At 26.1% G+C, this 26,817-nt stretch overlaps 2 protein-coding genes across 2 annotated transcripts in view; both read left to right on the top strand.

Annotated features, from left to right (window-relative positions):
• The window catches only part of LOC122504257 (E3 ubiquitin-protein ligase MYLIP), an 82,378-nt gene extending 76,746 nt beyond the window's left edge, over positions 1-5,632 (top strand). Inside the window, exons 3-7 of the mRNA XM_043615271.1 lie at positions 1,402-1,642; positions 2,032-2,201; positions 2,345-2,561; positions 2,867-3,064; positions 4,517-5,632. Of these exons, the coding sequence (XP_043471206.1) occupies positions 1,402-1,642; positions 2,032-2,201; positions 2,345-2,561; positions 2,867-3,064; positions 4,517-4,861 (1,171 nt within the window). The 3' untranslated portion in view covers positions 4,862-5,632. The remainder of the gene's footprint in view (positions 1-1,401; positions 1,643-2,031; positions 2,202-2,344; positions 2,562-2,866; positions 3,065-4,516) is intronic.
• A 4,002-nt stretch (positions 5,633-9,634) lies between these two features.
• On the top strand, positions 9,635-26,496 carry LOC122504255. The gene is made up of 8 exons (XM_043615269.1): positions 9,635-9,978; positions 14,936-15,926; positions 20,526-20,782; positions 21,067-21,454; positions 22,723-22,969; positions 23,067-23,258; positions 23,774-24,458; positions 26,374-26,496. The coding sequence occupies exons 2-8, from the start codon at positions 15,023-15,025 to the stop codon at positions 26,473-26,475; spliced, it is 2,775 nt and encodes a 924-aa protein (XP_043471204.1). The 5' UTR covers positions 9,635-9,978; positions 14,936-15,022; the 3' UTR covers positions 26,476-26,496.
• Positions 26,497-26,817: the final 321 nt, after the last annotated feature.

The following is a 26,817-nucleotide window of genomic DNA, read 5'->3' as shown; positions in this document are numbered from 1 at the left end:
ACAGACTTCGCACAAGATAATTAATTTTAAAAAAGTAGCAAAAAGTAGCTTTCAAACTAAAAAAAGGAGCTATCGAAAAATTAAACTTGACGACAAAAAAAACTCCGTTCTATATTTTATTTTCCTCACTTATTCCTAATTTTCATCAAAAACATTTACTTTCTGATCCTGCTAACAGCTAATAAATTGAATTGCTGCAACGAATTTTATTATTCATGAAAAGAATTGAATTCTTACGAAGATTTTTACAACAAATTTTTTAAATAATTGAATTGTTTTGCAAAATTTTATAAAAATACTAGATATTGAAAATAATTGAATTTCGAATTTTTGTTGAAAATAATTAAATCGTTTTAAAGAAGTTGATTATAATTTTTGAGAATAGTTTTTGATTTCTAGTATTAGCAAATTTAAAGTAGTGGAAATTCTCTAAAAAAAACAGAAATACTTAGTTGCTTTTAGTGGCTGAAATCGAAAAAAGTACCCAAATAGTAGCATAACGTAAAAAAATAGTAAATAGTAGGTTTAAGTAGATGAGTGCGAAGCCTGGAATTAGATAATTGCAAAGAATTACCAGAATATTCAGTAGGTATTAAAAATTGACAATTAATAATTCACTGTGATAAAATTAAAAAAGAATGAGTTTTATTTTAAAGTTTTAAATGACTTTGAAAAGGGGCCAAATTACATATAGAGGCGAAAACTTGCTGAACAATGTTGGCTATGCTTTCATATCGAATGTTGAATTTGCCTTGAGGTTCAATCTATTAATTTTGGAATACTCTCTACTTCTACTTGGTGAGGGTTGCACTAAATCCATTGAAAGGAGAATGTGTAGGCTCGCTCCTATTTCCTTAGGGCCAAATTCCACAATGGTGCAAATCTTCCCAAATAGTCTTGTGAACTTAGGTTTCAAAATTTCAAAAATCCCACCTACCACTAAATTCTCCATTCTTATTTTAGAAACTTTCAAAGAGAAACAGTAGCAACTTTTAGAAATTTAGAAGGTTCCAACTTAACAAATTATGGAAGTTGAAAATAAATTAATTCCAGGCTTCGCACTCTGCTAAAACCTACTATTTACTACTTTTTTATTTTTTTACGTTATGCTAACATTTGGGTACTTTTTTTAGATTTCAGCCACTAAAAGCTACTACTTCTGTTTTTTTTAGAATTTCCACTACTTTTAATTCGCCAATACTAGAAATTCAATTATTTAAATTCTAATTCGCATAAAATTAGTCGAGAGAAAGTTTCAACTTAAACCGTAAAAAATTATGGAAGTTTCAAATACAAAATGAATTCAGAAATTCTGAAAAAATTCGGTTTTCGAAAAACTGGACTATTTCGACTGTTTTCGTATCTTTAATTGACTAAAGTCGATTTATTGTTTGTTTACAGGCATCAATTCTATTTGCATTCACGTTTGGAATTGGTTGAGGGCAGATTGAAGGTTTCTGATTGGGTATCTGTGGCCCGTTTGGTTGCTTTAATTGCTCAAGCCGATGGAGGTAATTACGATGCCTTGCTACCACCGCATGCACTTTATTCCCAGTGCTGTCATATTCAACCGACCGAACCTTGCGAACCAAAACCTCAAGACTTTTTGCATCGAATTGTTCAACAACATAAAGAAATCAAGGTTTGTACCAGTCGACAAATTGTTTCATATTTCAAAACTTTAACTACTAGTAGTTTTTTTTTTCCTTTTTTAGATGTTGTTTACTGCTTGGAGAAAATTTATTCCCATTCAGTAATTTAATTTTTGAATTTTCTTATCACTTCTAACAAAATTGAATTTTTTTCCAGCACTTTTGATAAAATTCCTTGACTTTTCCCTGGCCTGTGCGGCAATCCTGAAAAATAAACATATTTTTAACAAAACTGTCTATTTGAAATTAGTAAATAAATGAATAAAAAATAGGAATAAATTTTCTCCGGTGAGTCAAAAACTTTGCCGAGACAAAAGGATGTGACCCAGAAAAATTCGTATCTGATGAAAAAAATAAAAAATGTTTTTCCTTTCCACAGGGCATGAAAGCATCGACTGCTGAATATTGGCTGCTAAAAGAAGTCTCAAATTTAGATACATTTGGTCAAGAAATGTTTAACAGTAAATTCGGTTACAATGGAATTTCAATGATTGGCGTTGGACCACACGGAATCACTGTTTATCGCAGTCAAGAAGACGAGATACAAAAGTGAGTTGAAAAAATTTAATTTTTCTTAGTTCATATTTATTTGAATTATTTCTTAGTTTAATGTTTCTTTGCTGATAAAATAATGAAACAGAGGAAAATGAAGATTTTATTTTTTTGTAATTAATATTGAATTCTATTTGCAGCATACCCTACACGGCTATACAGAGCGCAACTTCCCAGAGACGGATGTTTCATCTAGTCTATCTTTCTCTCGACGGCGAGGAAACTTCGTTGGATTTCAAACTCGACTCAAGTCAATCCGCGAGCGGATTGTACAGAGCGATTACGGAAAAACACGCGTTCTACAGTTGCGAGACTGTCAGAAGTGCCGTCACTGCCCAGTTCATCAGAGATTTAAAGGTATTTCTCTTTAATTTCTATTAATTAATTAATTAACAAATTTTAACGCTCTCACTCTTTGTCTCTTTAGAAAGAGGACAATCAATACGTTTTAATTATTTTATTCTTCGGCGCTTCTTTTGTTTTTGAATAGTTAAAATTTTGTAAAATTTAATTGAAAATAATTCATTTATTTAAAATATTTTGTTACAATTTTTGAAAATCAACTTTTGAATAATTTTAATTGGAATTTTTTAATTTTCTTTACACATTCTACATAATTATGATTCTGGACTTTGTACTGAAATGTATGATTTCTTTTTCAGGGAACGATAATTTCAATATTCAATGATGATTCAACTCTCGGCAAAAAATATGTGTTCGATATTCGTAGAACCTGCAGGGAAGTTTACGACAATGCGCGTCGTGCACTTTATTGCGAATCGGCAAATATAGCTTTACCAGAAGAAAATGAAATTTTGGAGAGAAACGATTGCAAGGATTGCGAAAATCCAAAATGCAAGGTGTGTGTCTATATTTTTAAATTTTAAAACAGATTTTTTCTCCTTTTTCTATTCTATTATACCGATAACTATATAGATTTTGTTCGAGAAAAACTTTCAATTGAATATTTTCCATAAATGATTTTTAAACTTTTTTCCCCCTGGAATTTTTATCATTTCTAATTTTGATAATAGAAAAATTTATTATATTATTTATTAAAAGAAAACTTCTGATTCATAAGAATTTATAAGAAAGTTCTGAATTTTGTTGACCACCACAAAAAAATAAATGTAATAAAGTTCTTCGCACTAAATTCAATTATTTTCAATATAATATTATTAAAATTTCTCGAAAGAATTAAATTATAAGAATTTGATTGTTTTCAATACGCAATTTTGAATTGAATTGAATTGAATTGAATTGAATTCCTCAAAATGATTTAATTATTTTCACAAAATTTCCATAAAATTCTTCAAAACAATTAAATTATGTATTTTTAAAAATTTTAATAAAATCCCAAGCAAAAATAAAAATATTTCAGATTCAAAATTATAAGAAATTACAAAATAAGTTAAAACAATTACAAAATGAAATATTAAAAGTAAAAAATTTTATATTTTAAAATAGGTTTTTTTCTCACAAAATAATTTTTTTTAAAAACCGTATTTTGCATTTTTAATTATTTTTTCAAGAATAATTTATAAAGCAACTATTTTTATATTTTAGAATATCAAATTAATATTATGTTGTTAATATAGATAGAATTTCAAAATGTTTCTAAATTGAAGTTTTAAAAAATTTGATTTTTAAAAAATTAATATTAAAAATTCTGAAAAAGTTAGTTTTTACAAACATTTTTAATCACATTTCTTTGAAATTACCTAGTTATATTTTAAAAAATTCTATATTTAAACAGAAAATTTTCAAATTATTCTAAATTTCATGTAATTGTCTTGTAAATAAGTGAAATTTAGAAATATTTTGAACTTTTTTTAAAATAATTGTATTTTTAAGGAACTTTCTCAAAAAACTTTTATAATAATTGAATTAGAGAAGAGTTCAAGTTAAAATTTCCACAGAAATAATTGAATTTTTAAGAAACTTTGTAAAAAAAATTATAATAATTGAATTGGGGAAGAATTTTAACTAAAATTTCGGCAGAAAATAATTGAATTGAAATCTTGAATATAATTTTTGAGAGCTTTTTTATGGCCGGGAAAAATAATTCATGACCGAAAATTTTTTTTATGAAAACAGCGGTCATCCTGATTTTTATACGCAAAATTCGATAATTTATTTTCTTTCCGAGAAGGCAAAAAAAAATTATCATAAAGATTTATAGAATAACAGTAAAATATCGTGAAGCGAATTAATTTGAAAAAGAATCCAGGGAAAAATGAAAATAAACCATAAACTAAGACTAAAATAAATTCCATAAAAAAATAGTAATTTTTGCAATTTTCTTCTTGTAGGAATCACGCGAGTGTCTGGCGAGGCTTTTGGACGCGATGCTCTGTCGCATTTGCATGGATCGAAGTTTAGACACGGCTTTATTTCCATGTGGACACGCGGTGGCATGTTTGGATTGTGCAAGACGTTGCGAACGTTGTCCACTATGTCGTGCGGACATTGATCATTGTCGCACAATTTATCTTCCCCTTGAATTGACGAATGTCGACAATAAACACAACAATACAACAAAAATATCTCTCGATAATAATGAAACATCATACGTTCCAAAAACAACGGAAGTCATTGACGAAAGGAGGATTATGACGACAAATGAAATTTTAAATGTAAATAACAGCATTATTTGAGAACGCCGAGAGGATCGAAAATTCAGCGCAGTCGAGAGAATCGTGAGAATATTCACCTGCCGTATCGAAAAGGCATATTAGTAAGAAATTAACAATTTTTTTTTCTATAAATTTTCCAATTGTTGATTTTTTTTCAATTCTAATTTTGTTACACATACATTTGAAATTTTGTTGTGATATTATTGGTTTTAATTGGCAAATATTAGCGAAGAGTTTTTTATTTTTTATTCGCAATGTAAATAGAATTTTTATTTTTCAAAAAAATTTATTTTTCATATTAGGGAAAAAAAAGAAATTGGAAATTTTCGTTTCCTTTTTCTTCTAGTTGTAATAACGAACGAAGAAATTTAATTTTTCTATGAAAAAATTTGCAATTGAAGATTATTCTAGATTTATTTTTTATTCCGTATGCAAGTGTGTGAATTTTTGAATTTGTTCAAATTTTAATTCAAAAAAGGACAAAAGTGCTATTAGCAGCGGAAACAAAAATGCTGCCGCGATTTTTGATTAGACATTCGCGATATCATTAGAGAGAGAGAGAGAAAATGAGAGAAAATGAGAGAAATAAATAGAATGAATGTCGACACGTCAAAATATCGAGAAACGATCCAAAGGGAGAAAATCTTTCCCAAAAAAAGGACGAGAGTTAAAATTAATACAAGAAAGGAAAAGAGACTTTTAAGAAGAAAAACTAAATACAAGAATAAACACGAAGAAAATTTATAAAAATTCGAAAAGAGAAGAAGAAAATTTTGTTTAATTGAAGAAAGAAGAAAAAAAGAAAATTGAGAGAAGGAGAAAATGAGAGAGAGAGAGAGAGAGAGAGAGAGAGAGAGAGAGAGAGAGAGAGAGAGAGAGAGAGAGAGAGAGAGAGAGAGAGAGAGAGAGAGAGAGAGAGAGAGAGAGAGAGAGAGAGAGAGAGAGAGAGAATGAGAGAAATTGAATGTAATGCAAGAGACTTTTATTTGTTGAGTGATAAATGGACCAACGTGTTTTTATGACTCATTTTAAGACATTTTCCATCACAGATGTTGCTTCAAAGTTTTAGCACATTTTTTTTCTTCCTTTTTTATTCCTCTTTTTATTTTTTATTTTTCGACACATTCTTATCAAAATGATGAGGCCTAACAAAGTTCAGAGGTCAGTTCTTTTATCGGAGGAAATGACCCTCTATTTATAGTATTTATAAATAAATATATAAAACATGGTTATTCATAATGAAAAATGTAAATGAAAATTTAGTCTCTCGTTCAATTTAAATTCACCAGATCGTGAGTTCTTTTGTCAAGAAGGCGAAGTTATTAAAATTGCACTGAAAAAAATACGAATTTGGACCAAAATAATTATTTAAATATTAAAATGATGACATAAAAAATTTATCCAAATATTATTGAATTTAAAAAATCAAATTACAATTTTGTTAACAATTTTACGCATTTCTTAAGTAAATTGTCACATTAGTATATAAATAGAAAATTTGTAATTTGATCTTAAAATTTTCAATGAAAAAAAAATTCTTTCAGAGCAATTGAGCGTTTCGGTGCAATAATCGGTCTTGCGCCGGCAGGATGCTATGAGGCAAGACCGATTATTGCACCGAAACGCTCAATTTTAAATAATATAGTGTCAATTTTTAAAAGTTTACGAAAAGAAGCGTAATATGAGAAAAAATCACTCCTATTTTCACGAAATATTCATCATACTAGGCATAATGAAAATATTATCATAATATGTGTTTATATGTACAAATAAAAATCAAGCGAAATTTATATTATTAAAAAAAAAACAGTTTGTCGATTAAAAAAACTGTCTTCGCAGAATTTTGAATTTTCTTTTTTTTATAAGAGAGAAATTTATCAAAAATATATAGAAACATCGCTTGAATTTTAATGAACGAACTCGGTAATTGTTCTTCATTTTTTAAATACGCTTATAAATAATAAAAAAAAAACAAAAAAAGGAGAGAGAGTATTTACGAAAAAGGCAACAAATCATTTTACGCAAAAAAGTTAAATATAAAAATAAAATACTAGATGAAAATGAGATAGTTTTTAATTAAGAAAATATTGCATAAAAAATTATTATCATTTCAAATAAATTCTGTATTTCTATCCTTTCGAATTTTTAATTTTTCATTAAGAATTTGGGGGAAAAAATGGTAAAATTTATTTGATTGGTTCTGATATGTAAGAGAAGTGAAAATGTATAAAGAATGTGAGAGTGGAAAATTGTGGCAATCAAACTATAGTCATTCATGTTCGTAATTATTTATAAGAAAGCGATAAAAATTTAAGTGTTAAGAAATTTGTATTTACACATAATTATTGAATTTTTTAATACAAATTTTTCTTTTCAAAGAATGTAAAAATCAAAAATAGAATTTATTTCGATTATCGAAAGTTTAAGGAAATTAAAATAACAGTTGAAATCAAGAAAATTAAAACCAAAATAGAATTTATTTCGATTTTCGAAAGTTTAACGAAATTAAAATAACAGCTGAAAATTAAGAAAATTAAAACTAAAACAACTCTTAAAAAAAATTCTTCGTTTAATTCTCATTCTTAAGAATAAAAAATAGTGAAAAATTATTTTTCAAATCTCAAAATAAGCGAATAAAAAATACGAAAAATGAAATATTTTGTGTGTAGATACAATTTAGAAAAAAATAAAAAAAAAACGTTATCCGCAAAGCTATTGTCCATCACTGTAAAAATTTTTTCGCGACCGCTTCATTAAACTATAAGTTTTGCTTAGCGTTTTTTTTTTCTTTTCTCTTTCAATAATAATCTATGAAAAAAATTTTTGTGATTTTTATTGAGGGTACGACTGTTTTTCGAGGAAAATGGACTGAAAAAAATAGAAAAAAATAAATCCCCGAAAAATATCTTTCTACAAAAAAAAAAAAAACTTATACTGCGTGTCTACTTGAAATAATGTTTAAGAATTACAATGATAATAAAAAAAATAAATTAAATTAAAATATTACAATAATAATAATTGCTAGAAAATAACGACATTTCTTGTGATTACGTCATTGTACGGTAAAAAATTTCAAAAAAAGAAAATACATCCTAGTTCTTAGAAATCCGCAAAAAAAAAAAAAAAAAAAATTGAGAATCGTGTTCGATTCTCTTAATCTCGAAAAAAAATCATTATTTGCAAAGAGTATTTTTCAAGTATTTCTTATGATTTTTTAGTATTAAAAGAATGAAAAAACAAAAAAAATACCAGGGTCCACTACTCATGGTGGCATAAAAAATATGTGAAACATATTGAAGCAATTTTCAAATCACATAACACATAGAATTACGTACCACATTGTGTCCCCTCTTAATGATTAAATATCACGAAATTTATGTGCCGTCTTTTAAATTTTATTCAATTTCCTCAAAGTTCCCCTCCTTTCAATCTCAATTTCAATATTTTATTTTTTATTATTTACTATTTCAATAAATAATAATAAATAAAAAATATTTAAATTTACCTATTTAAATTAATTTATACCAATATTTACTTAATATTTTTTTATTTAATATTATTTAAAATTAATTTAAATTAATTAATTTATAGTAATATTTACTTACATTAATTACAATAATTAATTAATTTAAATTATTATAAATTAGTAAATGTTAATTTTATAAAATATTAATTTTAATTCAATATTGATTTTAATTTACTGTCAAAATTTACTATTTAAATAAATATTAATAATAAATAATAAGTAAATATTACTATATTATAATATAATATAAAATCGAATCTTTTATTTTGTTTGTAATAAAAAAAACCTTAATAATAAATGATTTTAATTTAAATCCTTCAAATTGTAAACAGAATTTTTAAATAACTTATTTCTAATTAATTAAAGTAAACAGGTTTAAAACTTACAGTTGTCCAGAAAAATCAAAAATTCTTATTTATTAAAATTTTAATTATTTTTGAAGTAATTAAAACTGTTTTCTTGATGAATTAACTGAATTAATAAATAAAAATAATAGGCAACATAACCTCAAAAGACATGTTATCCTGCCCTGTCAGAATAATTAACGATTAACATACAAAAATTTTGCAATTTTGACTGGAATTTTTTGCAACAATTGTTCTTGAGATACTTTTAATTTTATAACTTTGTCGAAATATTCATTTTTTATGCGTAGGATTTTAGTTCTTTTGGTTTTTTTTATTTGTAGTAAATTAAATAATAGAATACTTTGTTTACAAAAACAATTTCCATTTAAATGTTGACAGTTATGTACACAGCACCTAAAAACCTAAAATTGCAAAGTACAGTGCTGCCAACATTGCTATTTGTCCAAAAGTCAATGTTGCCAACACTGCTGCAATGGCATTGGTACTGTGCATAAACATTTATCCCGATTTAAATATTATTTAAAATAAATTTTTTCTATTTATTGATTACGATTTTGTTATAGCTTCTACATAATAATTATTTATTACGTTATAATACATTTTGAATCATTTTTGCAGATACTGAACGTTGGAAATTTAAAGATCTGTACGGTTTACGTTTTTGTAATGGTAATTTTATTTCTATATTTATTTATATACTTATAAAATACTTACATTTAGTAGTTAATACCATTATTCATATTTTAAAATACAAATAAAGTTTTATATTAATAAACTGCAGGTCAGTATTATTTTTTTTATAAAAAATATTTTTGAAAATAATTTTGAATTTACCGCTCTTTGTGAAACTACTTGCGCATGCTTGGAATGCGCTGATTGGTTAATGTATATTGTATATCGTGGCGCATCATGGGACATGGTACAAGATGGCGGTGGAGTGAGTTGCACTGTAGCCTTTTGTAAATGTATATTTTCTACTCGCCGGAGTCGTTTAAAGAAAATTTTAATTTAATTACAATTGTCTGATACGCGAATCGGACTAATTTAAACGACGCGCATTTCAATGTAAATATGAGTGTAAAGACGCGCAGCGACAAGGTGACACCCAACAATTTGGAGTGGAGCTCGAGCACGTATGGGAGAGACTGAAAATTCAAGAGAGATAAGAGCAAGAATTTTTTATCCCTTTTGCTTGATTATAATTCCACGATTCATCAGCAATGTTGTGGGCTTATTGTGAGAATGTGAGTGTTGATATAATTTTTCTCTGAAATTAAATAATGTGATATTTTATCGATGGTGCAGCGTATTTCGGGAGTCACGGTCGGTGTCCGGTCGTGTCGTGTCGTCGTCTTTGCCGTGTAAAAAAAAATCTCAAAAATTGAAATTTTCCTCTTTGGCATTTTTTTTCAATTTGTTTAATAGAGTTAATAATTTTTTCATTTGTCGCGTTATTTAAATTGATGAAAATTTTTTCCCCTTTGCATTTTTTAAACCATGAGAATTTAAGGGGAAAAAATGAGTTTCGTTTTGCCGACGCTTGAAAAAAAAATGTCCCACCATTATGAACCCATGTTCGTGTTCTCTCACCGAACAAGTTCTCGTGGTTCCTCGTAGAAGGAATTTTGGCCTCTCGATTATGCGATCGTACCATAACTTCCGGGGATCAGTGAGCATTCATTTTTTTTCAATTATTAACGAGGGTTTGAAAAATTAATACAAAGTTCAAATCTTGGGCTGAGGAACATGAGTTGAAAGTGTGCAAGTGCTTTATATTTTCTTTAAAAATCCATATTTTTCGTGACGCCCCCTTTTTAAGGGATAATTTTTTAATATAGAAACATCCTTCAAGATTTAATAGTGAAATTACAATTGCCAATAATTTCGGAACAATGAAATTGAACCCCGGGGTGGTAAATCTTTTCTCACTTGTCACTTTTTCTCCGCAAACATTTTAAGGTTAACTTTCGTTTTTATTCCTTCGATTTTCATTTTTGAAAATTAAATTCTTCTTTTTCTGATTTAGAATCTTGTGAATTAAAAAATAAGGGTGGCATTCAATTCGAAAATTGAGAATTACCATCTAAAATTATATAATTAAATTCTATAAATTATGTAATTATAACAAAATTGTTTATTGTTTTCCCAACTCCAACGAAATTAAAATACTTGATATTTAAATGGGAAGTAAAACATGTTTATAATCTCCTTTTTTTAGGAGACAGATTAATTCATTCAACTTTATTTTTTTTAATTACCTCATTAAATTCTTCTGCACAATTAATGAAGTAAAAAAATCAAAAATTTACTATTTACGTTTTTCTTATTCTTTTTAATGAATATTTAGCTACTACATTTATATTGTTGCTGATAAATTACATTTTACACCTTAATTGCTTGTGCCCATATGTCTAAGAGCTTTATTACCCACATTCCTCTTGTTTGTTCAGTTTTTTTCTTCAAAGAACACTGTGTATATATTCAAAAAAGAACAGCTGTTCTTTCATTGAAATTACTGACGAAAGTTGAAAGAGTTTAGTGAACTTTATATTTCAAGTTTTTTCAACTTCTATTTTTCGTTTATTTATTTATTTATTTTTACTTCTTTGTAACTGAATAATTATTTTAATTCATTAATTAAGTATTTTTAATAATTAATTATTTACTATTAGGATAAATTAAAAGAATTTAATAAAATGAGAATTTCTTGATTCTTGTCTTGAGGAAGAAAAATAAACTAATTTAATATTCGACAGTCAATCGATACTCGATATCTCTAATATTAAAATTATTTGACGTTTAAAATTACAAGCGATCGATATTTAGTTTTTTTACTTTTATTACTTTATTTCCTATTTTATATTAAATTATTATTTTATTTTATAAACGTGTTTTATTTATAATATTATTTTACTGTTAACATTATTATTTTACTATTAACATTATTATTTTATTATTAATATTGAAATATTATATTTATTAGCACTGAAATATTTAATATAGTAATATTTTAATACTAATAAAATATTTTAGTATTATTATTATTTTAGAAAATGAAATTTTCCCTCTTTTTTTAGATTCTATTTTTTAATTCTCCATTTTTCTTGTGTTTCTTGTGTTTTAATATCTTAAAGAAATCAATAATAATTTTTTTTAGATTAAATAAATTAAACCAGGTCATATGGACAATTTAATGTCTTTTATTAAAGTTTCTTTTATTTGTATGTGTCTTTCATTTATTTTATCTTCGATTGACCGTAAATTCTTTTCTTGTTTCTTTTTTTTGTCTCCTTTCTGTTGTAATAGAAAAAAGAAATTTATTTATATAAATAGAAAACGATGTTTATTTTATATATTTATTCATTATTGAGGAAAAAGGGTCACAGCTGCACCCAAATCAACTCATTTACATACAATAGCTTAGATATATCATTTTTTTTTTCTAAATCATTTTCTGTTTCATTTCATTTTCTATTGAAAATTTATATATTTGTATTATTTAATTTTCTATTTATAAATAAATAATTTATAATTTTATAACAAATCGTATATAATATAGAAAAACCGGTTTCTTTGACAATAAAATAGAATAAATAATTTAGCTCCACATGTTTTTTTTTCATTTTCTTTTGGCAAATTATACAATTTGTCATTAAGTGTTGGAATGAAAAAAAACTTGACAATTTTTAATCTTTGACTTTAAAAATTATATGCTGATAAATAAAAACCAGTTTTTAATTTAAATTGTCAATGAACGATTTATAGAAAATTGACACGTAAAAGAAAATTTATTTTCTTATTTAAGTATTTGTTTTTTATTTATTTTAATATTTATTTTTTAGTTCTAAGAAAATTTTAATTTGTCTTTTTTGTGAATTTTCTTAGTTTTTAACGTTCAAATAAACAAAATTTATTTATTTCTTCTTTTTTTTATTTTTATTTTACAATTTTTGTCTTTTTTTGCCAATTTGTATAAAATTGCGTTCAAAGTGTATTCGTCAAGCGATTTTCAATTTTCTGAATCATTATTCAATTTGATCGTATTTTATTTGAGTGAACAAATTTATTTATTTATACTTTACGCATAATTCAAATATTGAGTGAAAAAATGGATTTATTATTTACACATAATTTGAATTTTGAGTGAAAAACAATTATTTACTGTTTAGTAATTTAAATATGAAAATTGAAAGTATAATTTTAATTATATCTATTCATATAGTAAATACTTGACGATTTTTTTAAACGTTAATTTCATATTTAATTATTTATTTCTTTTTTTTTTTATTATTTTTTCTTGATTATAAAATTTTTTTCTTATTTCCCATTTAATTTGTCATTTTTCTATTAAATATTAAAAGAGTGATTTAAACTTGGTTGAGAAAATTTGAAGTAACAATAGTTAATACATTTTTGTTCACTTGTCATCGATATCAATGTATTATTAGCTTTAAAGAAGGTTATGCTAACAAGGGAGTGCTAAATTTTAAAACTAAAAGTTCCACAGTCGATACTTTGTTTCGAGTCGAAGTAGTTTTTTTCATCTATAAATATTTTCGTATTAATTAAAAAATCTGCTCTTTTGTCAAAATATGGTAAATAATTTTTATTGTATTTCTTTCGTTCAAATTATAATTTTTTAACGTTGAATTTTATTTTATTTAAATTTTGAAAAAAGAAAAGTTTCTTTTCGTTATATATTAAAAAGAAAGACTTTTTTCGCCTATTTTCCAAAAATGCGATTTTTTTCGAATTATTTACAAAAATTACGACTTTTTCGACTTTTCTTCCAAAATACCACATTTTTAATATAAATTGCAAATTATTTTAATAATTTTTCTAATTAAATTTTCGAAATATACAATTAAAAAGATTTGGAATAATTGAAATTTTGTAAAACTTAATTGATTTTTTCAAGTATTATTATTACAATTTTTGAAAATCAACTTTTGAAGAAATTTAATTGCAAATTTTGTAAAAATAATTGAATTCTCAAAAAAAATTTAATGAAAAATGGTCAAGTGTAAATTTATAAAAGTTATTGAAAACTAGCTTCTAAAAAACCATATTACAATTTTTTTCCATTATAAATTTTTGAAAATTCAATTATTTTCAATATTTTCAAAAATATAATTCCGAAAATTCAAAATACATAGGTACAAAAAATAATACTAACATTAAAATTTTTCAGAATTATTTTTAACATTTTGGAAAAAACAATCATTGTGAAAATTTTTAATTAAAATTTTTCAAAAAATTACTTAGTTTTTTTCAATTATACAAAAATTCTTTTAAGAAATTCAATTATTTTCGAAAAATTACATTAGAATATTTTGAAAAAACTAATTTTTAGAATTTTTTTATGGTAATTTTTTAAGATTTAGGTAAACTTATTTTCGAACAAAGTAAATTAAATTTTTTTTAAATTTACTTCTTTAGATTTTTATTAAAATTTCGGAAAAACAATATGTTTATATTTTTGTAATTAAAATTCTTCAAAAATTTAATTATTTATTTTATATTTTTAAAAAAATCAATTATTTTTAAACGCGATTTTGTCAAATTTCAATTATTTTTAAAAGATTTTACCAAAATTCAATTGTTTTAAAAAGATTTTATCAACATTTCAATTATTTCTAAAAGCTTTTACCAAAATTCAATTGTTTCTAAAAGATTTTACCGAATTTCAATTATTTTAAAAATATTTTATAAAATTCTAATTATTTTTAAAAGATTTTATGATATTTCAATTATTTTTAAAGGATTTTACTAAATTCCAATTATTATACGTTAATTACTATAAAAAAAACATGGACAATAATAACAGTTACAAGATTCGTACTTTTGATTCGTTTTTTGTCCCAATTTTGATATCCTTAGAAAAAATGTGTTAAGAAAACTAGTTTCAGAAATAAAATAATTATTCGTAATTACAAATTTTTTGTGGATTTTTAATGTTTAAAAATGGAGAATTATCGACTTTTTTCTATTTTGTTGAAGATTCGCCGAGACCTAGAAAGTTGATTTTTGTTTACAAAGAGTAGAGTCAACGAGGACAATTCTCTGTTTAACAGATGGGCAAATATTGTAAAAATCTATTTGCTGAATATAAATAGACATTTGGAGTTTGTTTTTTTTTCTTGTAATAATTTTTTATTTTTGGTGAGTTTTGATAATAATGATGGATAAAATTTGTTGCAGAAAAGTGGAAGATGTGGATCGCATTAAAGAAAGGAGAGAAATAGAGGAAAGGAAATATTTTTGGTATCCTACTGATGATTTCCTGACATGATGGAAAGTAAATTGTATGTGAAAAATGAGCCGGGACTCGAAGGGCAATCACCAGTGGTAATGCAGGGAAATCTTCCTCCACCTTCGCAATCAGTACCATCGCAGCAGGATGAGGGACTTCTGCCACGAATATGTTTTGTTTGCGGCACATTGAGTCACAATGAGCAGTATTGGCTGCGAGTGAAACAAGCGCCGGGTTCAGCGCCGAACGAGCCGTTTTTTCCATTTTTGGAGACACACGATCCGCCGGTCGGCTATCGTGGTGAGGGTGTAAGAAGCGGCGCCATCAAGGCCTGCAGTCTCTGTTATACTCTATTGCTGCAGCAATGGGACAGTTATGAGCGCGATGCGAGGCCTCATAATCAGCGGATCTATTGGCTGAAGCGATGTGACGGTGGACCGTTCACGGGGGCGGAAATGGCCCTTCAGGGCGAATATGCGGCGCAAATTCTTGGCTTGACTAATGAGCAGACAACAGCGGCGGCAGGAGCGACTTCGGGACAACAACAGACGAGACAGGAGAGTGGTGTACGGCCTGTGGGTATTTCACCACGTTTGCCGACAAATTCACCATCGCCGAGAATTGAAACGACGAATAGAATTCAGCAGCAGCAGCAACAACAGCAGCAGCAGGCGAATTCGGTGGAACTTGCGAGGCCGCAGCAACAGCAGCAGCATTTGAATACGAGCGAGAGTGCAGCAGCGAGACACATTGAACAGACGAGGCTCACCATGGAGTCGCCACATCAGAAATTACAATCACCTCATCAAAGACTGCAAAGTCCACGACAACACAATGTTGTCGAGGAATCGAGAATTTCCAATGAGGCTGCACTTGACTTGCGGCACGCACCGAGAAATTCACCTGTACCGCAACCCACTCTACCACCTCAACCGCAAGGTAAACAAATAATTAAACTATAAATAAAACTTTCAGTTTAACGATCACTCCGAGCAGGGCTCGAACTAGGTCCGTAAATCCGTAATTTGTTTCAAAAAGGATGAAAACTTCCTAAATTGTACGATATAATTTGGAGAATTTTAGAGAAATTACAAATCATTCCAGAAATTCAATTATTTTCAAAAGTAATCAAACTTCCTTTATTAGACTCGGTCTGATTGTATTTTTGTCATTAATTGATCAGTAATTTTTCATTTTTGGTCCGTAAAGGTCGTATTTTTAAATGATTTCACTGGTTCGAGCCCTGCTCCGAGTTGAATTTGTGATCGTTAATCTCAAACTTTTATTTATAATTAATTAATTTTTTTTTTTTTTTGACTTTATCATTACCGAATGATAAAGTCAAAAAATTACATTAAAATATTATTTTCCAAAATTGCAGAAGGAATTTAGTACACTATCAAATTTATAATTTTCCATCCCAGTAATATTTTTATTACTGGAGTAGAAAAACTAGGGAGGAATTAAATAAGGGCGAAATTAAACGGAAAAATAATTTCTACCTAAATTATTCAAAATTGTCTTAAAATTACGAAGGCAATTTTTTCAAGCGGGGAGAAATATTGCATCAAACAATATTCAGAAAAATTTAGAACATTCAAATGAAATTTATGTCCTGTTGCAATATTTTTAAAAGTGACTGTCTTAAATTGAAAACATAATGTAAATTCATAATTTTTATTTACTTTAGAATTAATTTTTTCGAAGGAACAAAATATTTTTTGACAAAATACAAATTCAAACAAAAAATAGCAAAAATATTGCTTTCTTAATAGTTTTTTATAATATAAACTAGAAACAATTGACCAACAACTAAAAAATTACGATAGTGCTGTTTTAAAAAACTAGAAACTTTTTTCACAAAATTTGGGCCTACTTAGAGAATTGTTGAACAATTTTTCTTTTGGTACATTAATAATACTTTTATTTTCAATTTCTTTTCTTCTTACTGAAATTTTTAAACTGAACTGTGGAGCAATTCCTCTTTAAAATAATAAATTGTTTAAATGAAAATTCGGTTATAAAGAAAATTTTCTTTGAATAAAAATTGAATGAAATTTATAATTCTCTTTTTCTACATTCTCAAAAAAAATGAGGTCTTGTTTATGAAAATTTTTATTAAATTTTATAGAAATTAGAATTAAATGTTAGAACAATTAAATACAAATATAAAATATAAAATTTCTAAATTTTTGTACTAACTTCGAAAAATAGAAAGTTGAATTTTATCAAAAATAATAGAATAGAGAAAATGAAAATTTCCTTTTTTTTAAAAGCTTTTCAACTTTTCCTTTAAAAAAAAAATATTTATTTCTGCCTGTTTTTATCTATAGAATAGAATCTATATATAGAATTCAGTAGTCGATTTAACAAAGTAAACATTTTTTAAAAAATTTGTTTATTAAAAATTGTTGATTTTTAAGTTTTTTTTTCCAACTTCTCTGTTTTGTTGAACTTTAAAAGTAAACAGACTTTTTTTTAAAAATTATTAATACGTATAAATATTGAGATAATTTTAATAAAACGAACTTTGAATTAGTTTCATAAATAAAAACAAGGAAAAATATGATTTTACTAGATTTAGATTTAGCTATACAGAAACGAAACGAATTTTTGTTTATCATTAAATGTAGAGTAAATAATAAACGTTCGCGCATGTAATTTTTTTTCTTTATAATAATTAGAGAATAAAGAAGGAAAAAATAATGTCTAACACTAAAGTAATATATACAAAACTTGGTACTTAGTGGCTGACATAAATGATTTAATAATTTTATTCAATGATATTAATTATAATTTGTAATCATTTGTTGATAAACACTCAGAAAACTTCCTTTTTCCTGGGATTCAAGATATGAATTCACGATATGAGAATAGCTTGTTAAAAAAAGACAGAAAAAAAGAAAGATCCGTTATAAACGTAAGATTTTAAAAACGCTTTAAAAAAAGCGATCAAAAAAAATAAATAAAAACATGCGTTAAAAATTTCTCTTAAAATAATTTTTCAAAAAATTATTAATTTCGAGTTTAAGTTTTACAATCTGCGTTAATATACAATTATGAAAATTAATAACCACTTCGGTAAAGTAACTGAAAATTATTTTCTATTTTGAAATTTCGAGAGGGTCTTTTAATTTTTTTGTTTTCTCTTAATGAAGAAACAAAATTGGCGCCAGTTTTGTGTTAAAAGTTTTTGTTCTCACTGTGATATCAAATCAAAAATGGGGGGGTGAAGGGGGTGGGAAATGTAGACAAGAGCTTGAAAAAGTCGATAAACTCTTACCGAAGCTGGAATCTTCGTGTCATCGCCTACTATATGTTTTATCCAATGACCTCTGACTTGAAAAAAAAAATTCCGTTATGACGATGTAAACTTAGCGCAAAGTCGCCTGCATATTCCCCAAAAGTTAAATTTCATAATATTTATTTTAGGCCCGAATAAAAACAGTAAATTTACGAGGGAATTTTTCTTTTTTAATATTAATTTTCGAACGTCGAATATAAATAATGTTAGTATAATATATAATATTAATATATTAATAATTTAATATATTAAATTTAATTTTAATTTTTTTAATTTTAATTAATTCTTTAAAACAATTCAATTATTTTGAAAAAATATTCAAAATTCAATTATTTTCAATATTTTCAACTATTTCAATTATTTAAAATAAAATTGTCATAATATTTATATATATTTCGAGAAAATTAATTTTTTAAAACAATGTTTATAAAATTTTTCGCAATTCAATGATTTTCAATATCTACTAATTTCATAAAATACCCAAACAGTATTCAATTATTTAAAAAAATTTAATTTGTAAAAATCTTCGTAAGTATTCAATTTTTTTCATGAATAATACAAATTTCTGAGGAATTCAATTATTTAAATTAGAATTTGCATAAAATTAGTCAAAAGAAATTAATTATTTAAAAATTTTTCCAAAATTCTTCGCAAGAAATAAATTATTTTTATAAATTAGCAGGATAAAAAAGAAGTGAATAATTTTTATGAAAATTAGGAAAATGGCAGGAAAATAAAATGTAGAATGGAATTTTTGTCAGTTTTATGAAGTTTTTTTGCTACACTTTTTTAAAATTAATTATCTAGTGCGAAGTCTGTTTTTCTTGTTATAATAATTTGGCAATAATTAAGCGAAATAACGGTTGAAAAATTGTACTACAAGAAATTATGATTTGATCAAATTTATTCGGAGAAAATAGTTAAGAATTTTTTTTCTTCTTTTTTTTTTTGAAAATATGTGAAAGGAGATTTTTAGCGCTAACTTTCAAGTTGATTGCTACCTAATTATTAAAATTGACCTGCCGTCGATTAATTGGATAGTTATCAAAGGTCAACAATATGACTTAAGAGTCTTAAGACACTTTATTTTAATACCGTGAAAGAATCCGTTTGTTCTTTGTATATCAAAATATGACCCGATTACTCGTATCCTCCATTTCTTCAATTGATTTCGATGACTTATTATTGTTTTTTTCTTCTTTTTATTTAGTTTTAAGTTTCTTTAGAATTTTTTTTTTCTTATTATTGAATTTAGAAATCAGTGAAAGGTCAGGGAAATTTATTTTTTTTTTGAACCGGAAATGTGTTTAATGATAAATAATTAATAATCATAATAACATCTTTTTTTTCTTCTCTATCACTTTTCTTGTAATTGTAAAAAATTGTAAAAAAAATTGATGTAAATTTTCTCGGAATTTCAGTATTAAAATGGTTATAATATCGAGAACATATCACTATTTGGTATAAAATGTTGATCGCGGATAAACGAATCTGGTTCTTATTTACGTTGGCCTTAGCGTTTCTCCATTCGCTAATATAAACTTTGTGAGTAAAGGTTAATAGTTTTACAGATAAGACCGCGAAAATCGTAGAACGCATAATTCATTCAATGAGAACGTTCCACTTGGTCATTTAGCTTTGCTCTACTCCGCGAAAAACTTGACAATCTTGTGGCAATTTAATTCTTTTTCCCAAAAAGGAAAAAACTTTTTTTTCCTTTTTTGTGTGATCAGTGGTGTTTGTTAAAAAGAAAATAATATATCGCGAGGAATTTCATAATAATGAGCGCCGTTAAAGAAAACGGGATATTTATCTTTATTATAAATTACGGAACGATATTAACACATTTTATTTGTATTCTCCAAGAGAGTTGTGATGAAAAATAGTTGTGAGAAAAATTTAGAGAAAAAACAAAGAGAGAAAAATAAAATAGTTTTTGGGGAAATTTGTGCGAACAAGAAACTGTTACAGTGATTTTTAGTTTATATTCACATGAGTTAGTGGTGAAAAAAATTCGTTTCTTTTATTTATTTACAGAGTGTACTAAATTCTAAATACTTTTTTGTGTGAAAGCTTTTTGCAAGCATTACATTTTTTTCTTTTGTATTTTCATTTTATATTTTTATTTTGATTTAATTTTGTATTTTTCTTTTCGGAATAAAAACAGTTTTTGTAAATTTAGCCTACTGCTTTTGAAATAGAAAGAATTAAATTTGGAACAATATGTTTTTCAGCAATCTACAGTTGTGGTTCTTCATCAAGCAGTGGTACAGACATTTTGGATTTGTCAATGCCTGACAAAAATTCAGTGACCGAAGTTTGCTACGTGTGTGGAGATGAATTCAAAAGAGGTTCACTTAGTCACATAGCGGCAAAGCCATTGCCAAGCCAACCCCATCCTTCTTCCAGTCCACCGCCATTTTTTTCCTCGCTTATGCTACATCCGAGACCGAGCAGGAGTAGGCCAATGGATAGTGCTGGTCGTGTACAGGTAAAAACGATGTCAAGTGTATCTATTTTTAATCGCATTACTTTATAGCTAACTAGTGACAATTTTCAGGGGAAAAAACGAAAAGTAAATTTTCTACCCTTGAGAAAGGAGAAAAAGAATTTTTTTCCCCTTTTTTCTCTGGGTACAAATATTATCTACGCTCGTAATTCTTTTCTCTATTTTAATACATTTTTTTCACTTTAATAAACCCTGGAATGCTAAATGTAAAATTTCAGTGAAAAATGAACTTTCTTTTTTTAATTCTTCTCTCTTTCTTTTTGCAGGCCTGTTCGGCGTGTCAGAATCATCTTTTACAACAGTGGAAGAATTATAATCGTCAGGGTGTTCCACATAATGATCGCGATTATGCTCTACGTAAACGGCAGGCGCCAACAATGGACACGACAACATTTATTTGCTACACTTGCGCTTTGGAATATCCTTCATCCAGTATTAGATTACTCTATTGTTGTCCGAATCCAGAGAAAGAGGCATATTTTCCATTTATTTGTTCACTAAGGCCACCGCCTGGCGCGAGTCCCATTAGTCCTCAGGGAATGGTTCAAGTTTGCTCGATTTGTTATAAAGCCATTCCTCAAAAGCATCAAGTTTTTGGCGGTGAAAATCATGAGCCGCAAGCTGTTGTTCAAACAACCGAATTCAGGCAACAAGGTAAAAAAATACACAACTTTCTTCTTTTAATTTCAAATTTCTTCTAAGTACGGAAAAGAAAAGAAAATTCAAGAAAATATTTAGTTTTAAAAATTTACTTTTTTTCTTGAAAAGAGAAATCTCTTTTCAAGAAAAAATGTAAATTGAAATAATAATTAATAATGATAATTGAAGCAGGGCTCGAACTAGGTCCGTAAATTCCGTAAAAGTCCGTAACTTTGCTTTATAAGAATTTAATTTTAAGAAACATGCAATTATTCAATAAATTGTTATTTTTGTATTTAAATAATTGAATTCTAGTAAAATTTTCTCATAAATATTGATTTAAAAATAGATTTCAGTTAAAATTTTAGATTATAATTGAATATTAAAACCATTAGAACGTAAATTTTTAGAAAAGGTTTTCAATTAAAATCTTTGAAAATTTGAATTTTTTATATTTTTAACTAACAATTCTGTGGATTTAATTTTTTTTGAGAAACTTTAGCTGCAGATTTGTTTTGTAATTATCTAAAGTTTTTATTTTCTAATATATATTTAATTGAAGAATTTACGAATAATTTAAATTTTGTAAAATTGAATTGTAAACCAATGAATTTGAAAATTCTTAAAGAACTTTTTTAAAAATTATTAAAAATTATGGATTTATAGAAGATGTTTAGTTAAAAACACGAAAAAAAATTCAATTTTGTAAAAGTTACAAATTATTGCAGTAATTCAATTATTTTCAAGAGTACTAATATTCTTCGCAAAAATGAAATATTGTTCAAAAGTAATAAAATTTTTCTTAGGGATTCAATTATTTTCACAAATAATAAAACTCATCGCAGAATTTTAATTATTTTTAATACAATTTTAATCGAATTTCTCGAAAAATGTAATTATTCTTAAAAATTTTATTAAAATTCGTTGATAGAATTAAATTATTTGAAAATTTGTTCATAACGATTCTTTATTAGAATTGAATTTTAAAAAACATTCAATTATGCAATAAATTATTTATTTTTGTATTTAAATAATTGAATTCTAGTAGAATTTCCTAATGAAAATTAATTTAAAAATGAATTTCAGTTAAAATTTTAGATTATAATTGAATTTTAAAAGCACCGCTTTGAGTAGAATGTTTTTCTTTTTATGGAAAATGGAATTTATTTCAAAAAAATGTTTCTTTTTTTGTTTTTGAATATTTTTGCACTTTCTTTAAAAGGAAGTGATAATGATAAATAATAATAGTAATAACAAATTAATTTAATTTTTTTGAATTGCAGGACCGTCTCCTCGACCTGCCGTTGCAAAATCGCCGGCAAATTCAGCGACTGGCAGCGATATAAGATTTAAACCATACGACTTAAACAAATCATCGAGTAAATCGCGTACGGCAAGTGTTAAGGGTGCGAGTACAAGTCAACGGAATTCGCCTAATAATGGTCCAGCAGAAAATGGCACAGTTGCTCTCGGTCAAAATTACAGATGTTACATTTGTGAGAGACTCTATCCACGCACTCACATGGAATGGTTAGTTTTTATTTTCTGAATTTGGAAACGTTCAGAACTTTAGGAACATAATTTACTGGGTTTTTTTTAACTTTATTGACTAATTTTGTACGTTCAGGTTATCAACGAGTCCGGAAGGAATGAATTCACATGCGATGCATTTTCCATGTTTGAGAAGTATGGTTCGAACTTCGGAAAATGCCTGTATGGACAGTCATGGAAGGGTATTGGCGTGCAGTCATTGCGTTAATCATTTGGCGCAACAGTGGGAAAATATGGACGCCGAAAGAGTTCCTTTAGAACGTCGAAGGTAAGATATTTTTTTTGAAATTCTGGTATTGGATTGACTTTAAGAAGCAAGAAAAGTCGCTTTATTGGATTAAATTGAATTTCTAGTTTGAAGAAAAATGTTCTCTCATTTGACTCGGATTGGTTATATTTTTGTCCGTAAATGGTCCGTAATTTTTCATTTTTGGTCTGTAAAGTCCGTATTTTTAAATACTTCCCCTGGTTCGAGCCCTGCAAATTGAACAATAATTAAGATTGATTTGTTATTTGAAAATATATTTGATGAATACCTAATTGAAGTTGGAAATTTTATTCGTAAATTGAAGTATTAATTTAAATAATAAAAATTGGAGAAAAATTGTAGAAATTAGTGGAATTAGTGGAATTAGTGAAAGTGTGAATCTTGCTGTAAATTCGAAAAACTCTTGTTTTTCGGATTTACAGCAAGATTCACACTTTCCTGAAAGATAGAAAAATTAAAATAGTTGAAAAGTTTTGAAAAATTGCTTGATAATATAATTGTCTTTGAAATTGCAGATACGATATTCCTAGTCCTCATCCAAATGGCGATGTGAGCCGCTCAATAGCAACGCCGCCAAGTTCAAGTTCAGAGAGAACATTCGGCAGCAATCCTGGGACATCGAGCAGTTCAATTTATTGTTTCTTGTGTGGCTTACACAGCGATCTTACGCTCGCTCGTGTGCTGTATGGACGACCGCAGGGACGTAATGCGCCATTCTTCCCCGAACTATTACGCCATCAATCGCCAACAAACGCGGAACAATTGCGCGAAGATGGCTCGGCACTCGTTTGTACATTTTGCTACCATACACTATTGGCGCAATGGCGTCGCTATGAATCGTTGACTGGCTCGCAACAAGTTAATCCACAAGACCGACAATACAACACACACGATTATTGTTGTTACGTGTGTGGAATCACAACATACAGAAAACGAGTACGCGCACTGCCTGTTAAAGATTTTCCATTTTTGAGGTATCATCGACAGCCGGACAAGAGTTTGCTGCTGGAGAATGGCGATTTTGCCGTTGTTTGCCTGGATTGCTATGAGACATTGAGAACGCAGAGTCTTGAATATGAACGATGGGGTTTGCCTGTTGAGAAGCGTGAATATAATTGGATTGTTCAACCGCCGCCGCCTGAAGATAGTCCTGAAGCTGCGATCGCCAGATTGCCGTCTGGTGAACGTTCGGAGAAAGTGGTAAATGTCAAAGACATGTTTTTATCATTTTTATTATATATTTTTCATTTTCAGATTATTTTTTTAGATTATTAATTATTAATTGTTAATAATCTATATTAATAACCGTTATATTCTGGTAATCTGTTTGCAGTTTAAAGTTAATTCTTGTTTGCTTCTTAACTTTTTAATAAATTTTCTCTTTAAATGTTTTCAATTTTAAAATTAATGTACTGAAAATCAGTGAATTCTTGCAAAGTATTTATCAAAAAATTGAAAAATAATAGAATTTGAAGGATTTTATCCAAATTTTATTCTTTCGAGAAATTTCATTAAAATTCTATTGAAAATAATTAAATTTTCGCAGAGAATATTATTATTTTTGTGAAAAGAATCGAATTCGTCCAAAGAATATTATTAAAATTGCACCTACTAAAAATAATTTAATTATTTTGAAGAATTTATTTGATTTTTTTTTAAATAAATACTGGAGTTTTTTAAATAATTTTAATTGAAAATTTTGAAAATAATTGAATTTTATTAATTATTAATTAAAAAAATAATACAATTTTATTAGTTTTCATAAATAATTACATTTTTTTAAAGAATTTCTTTAAATCTTGAAGTTTTATTTTAATCATTTTAATTGAAAATTTTTAAAATATACCTAATTGAAGTTTAAAAATAATTTTATTAAACCTTTTGAAAATAATTTAATTTTTTTACAAAAATTTTATTACATTTTTTATAAAAGTAATTAAATTCTTACAAAGAATTTCACAATTCATGACAATAATTGAATTGTTTCGAAGAATTTAATCATAATTTTTGAAAATAATTGAATGTTTTGAGAGAATTTTATTAAAAATTTTAAAAATAATTGGATTCAATAGAAAAATTTTTGTGAAAACGTTTAAAAATAATTTTATCAAAATTGTTGAAAACAATCGAATTTAATTAATATTTTTAAAACTAATTGAATTCTCGCGAAGAATTTTATTAAAATTTCCAAAAATTGTAATTAAATTGTTTGGAAGAATTTCTTTGAATTATTTTAAAGCAATAGTTTTTTTTAATAATTTTAATTACAACATTTGAAAGTATTTGAATTCTATAAACAATTTCTTTCAAGTTTTTCAAATAATTGAAATTAAACATTTAATTAAAATTTTTAGAAAATAATTAGATTCTTCGCAGAATTTAATTACACTTTTCTAAAATAATTTAATTCATTCCAAAATTTTATTAAAATATAAAAAATAATTACATTTTTTCGAAAATTAGATAATATTAAAGTTTTTAATAATAATTTAAATTCTTTCAAAAAATTTCTTTAATTTATAAAATATAATCGATTTTGTTAATAATTGTAATTGATTATTTTACAATTAAAATTTTCATAAAATTATTGATAGAAAAAATAATTAAATTCTTTTGAAAAATTTCTTTAAGTTTTTTTGAAAATAATGTAGTTTTTTAAATAATTTTAAATGAAAATTCAAAATAATTGAATTTTTTTTTTTTTATTATTAAAAATGTTTAAAAGTGAATTCTTTTATTAAAATTGTATTAAAAATAATTGAATTTTTGCAAAGAATTTTAGTATTTAATAAAATAATTGAATTATATCGAAGAATTAATTAAAATTCTATAAAATAATTGAATTTTGGCAAAAAATTGTACTATTTATAAAAATAATTGAATTCTTTCAAAGAATGTTACCTATTATTTATGAAAATAATTGAATTCTTGCGAATAATTATATTAAAATTGTTGAAAATTTAACAATGATAATTAATTATTTACTGAATAAGTGAATTTTTTAAATTTTGATTATGAAATTATTCAAAAATTTATATTTGAAAGTAAAGAAATTTTGCTAATTATAAATAATTATCACCTGAAATTTGATAATAATGGAAACGAAATATTTTAGGTACCGTCGACATTAACCGTGAAGCCAGTTAGGAAAAATTGTTCGCCAAAAGCGCCAGAGAAGAAGCCGCCTGTAAAAATTCCAGAAAAAGATCAAGGTTAGTGATTTGAATTTTTTTTCAATTAGTTCATTTATTTCCTAAATTGATTATTAAAACAATTTATTTAAAACTGAAACTTAATTAATATTTAATAGTGGAAATGTTAAATTAAATTTAAAATGAAAAAGAAAAAGGGGTAGAAAAAAAACAGGAAATCGAAGAGAGCAATGAAGCTGAAAATAAGTAATAAGGCGAGAAAAAAAATGTAACGGAAATATAAGGGAGCAGCAGAGGGGAAGAGGGGGAGGTGGTGATGAAAAAAGAGGAAACAAGCAAAAAGGCTTCTTTTCACTCGAACCTCTTGACGATTCTCGACAATATCACTATAGTATCCTTTTGTTTGT

Source organism: Leptopilina heterotoma, unplaced genomic scaffold (assembly GCF_015476425.1).
Source record: "Leptopilina heterotoma isolate Lh14 unplaced genomic scaffold, ASM1547642v1 Lhet_286, whole genome shotgun sequence".
In the NCBI taxonomy this organism is placed as follows: Eukaryota; Metazoa; Arthropoda; class Insecta; order Hymenoptera; family Figitidae; genus Leptopilina; species Leptopilina heterotoma.
This window is presented reverse-complemented; position numbering and strand designations above follow the sequence as displayed.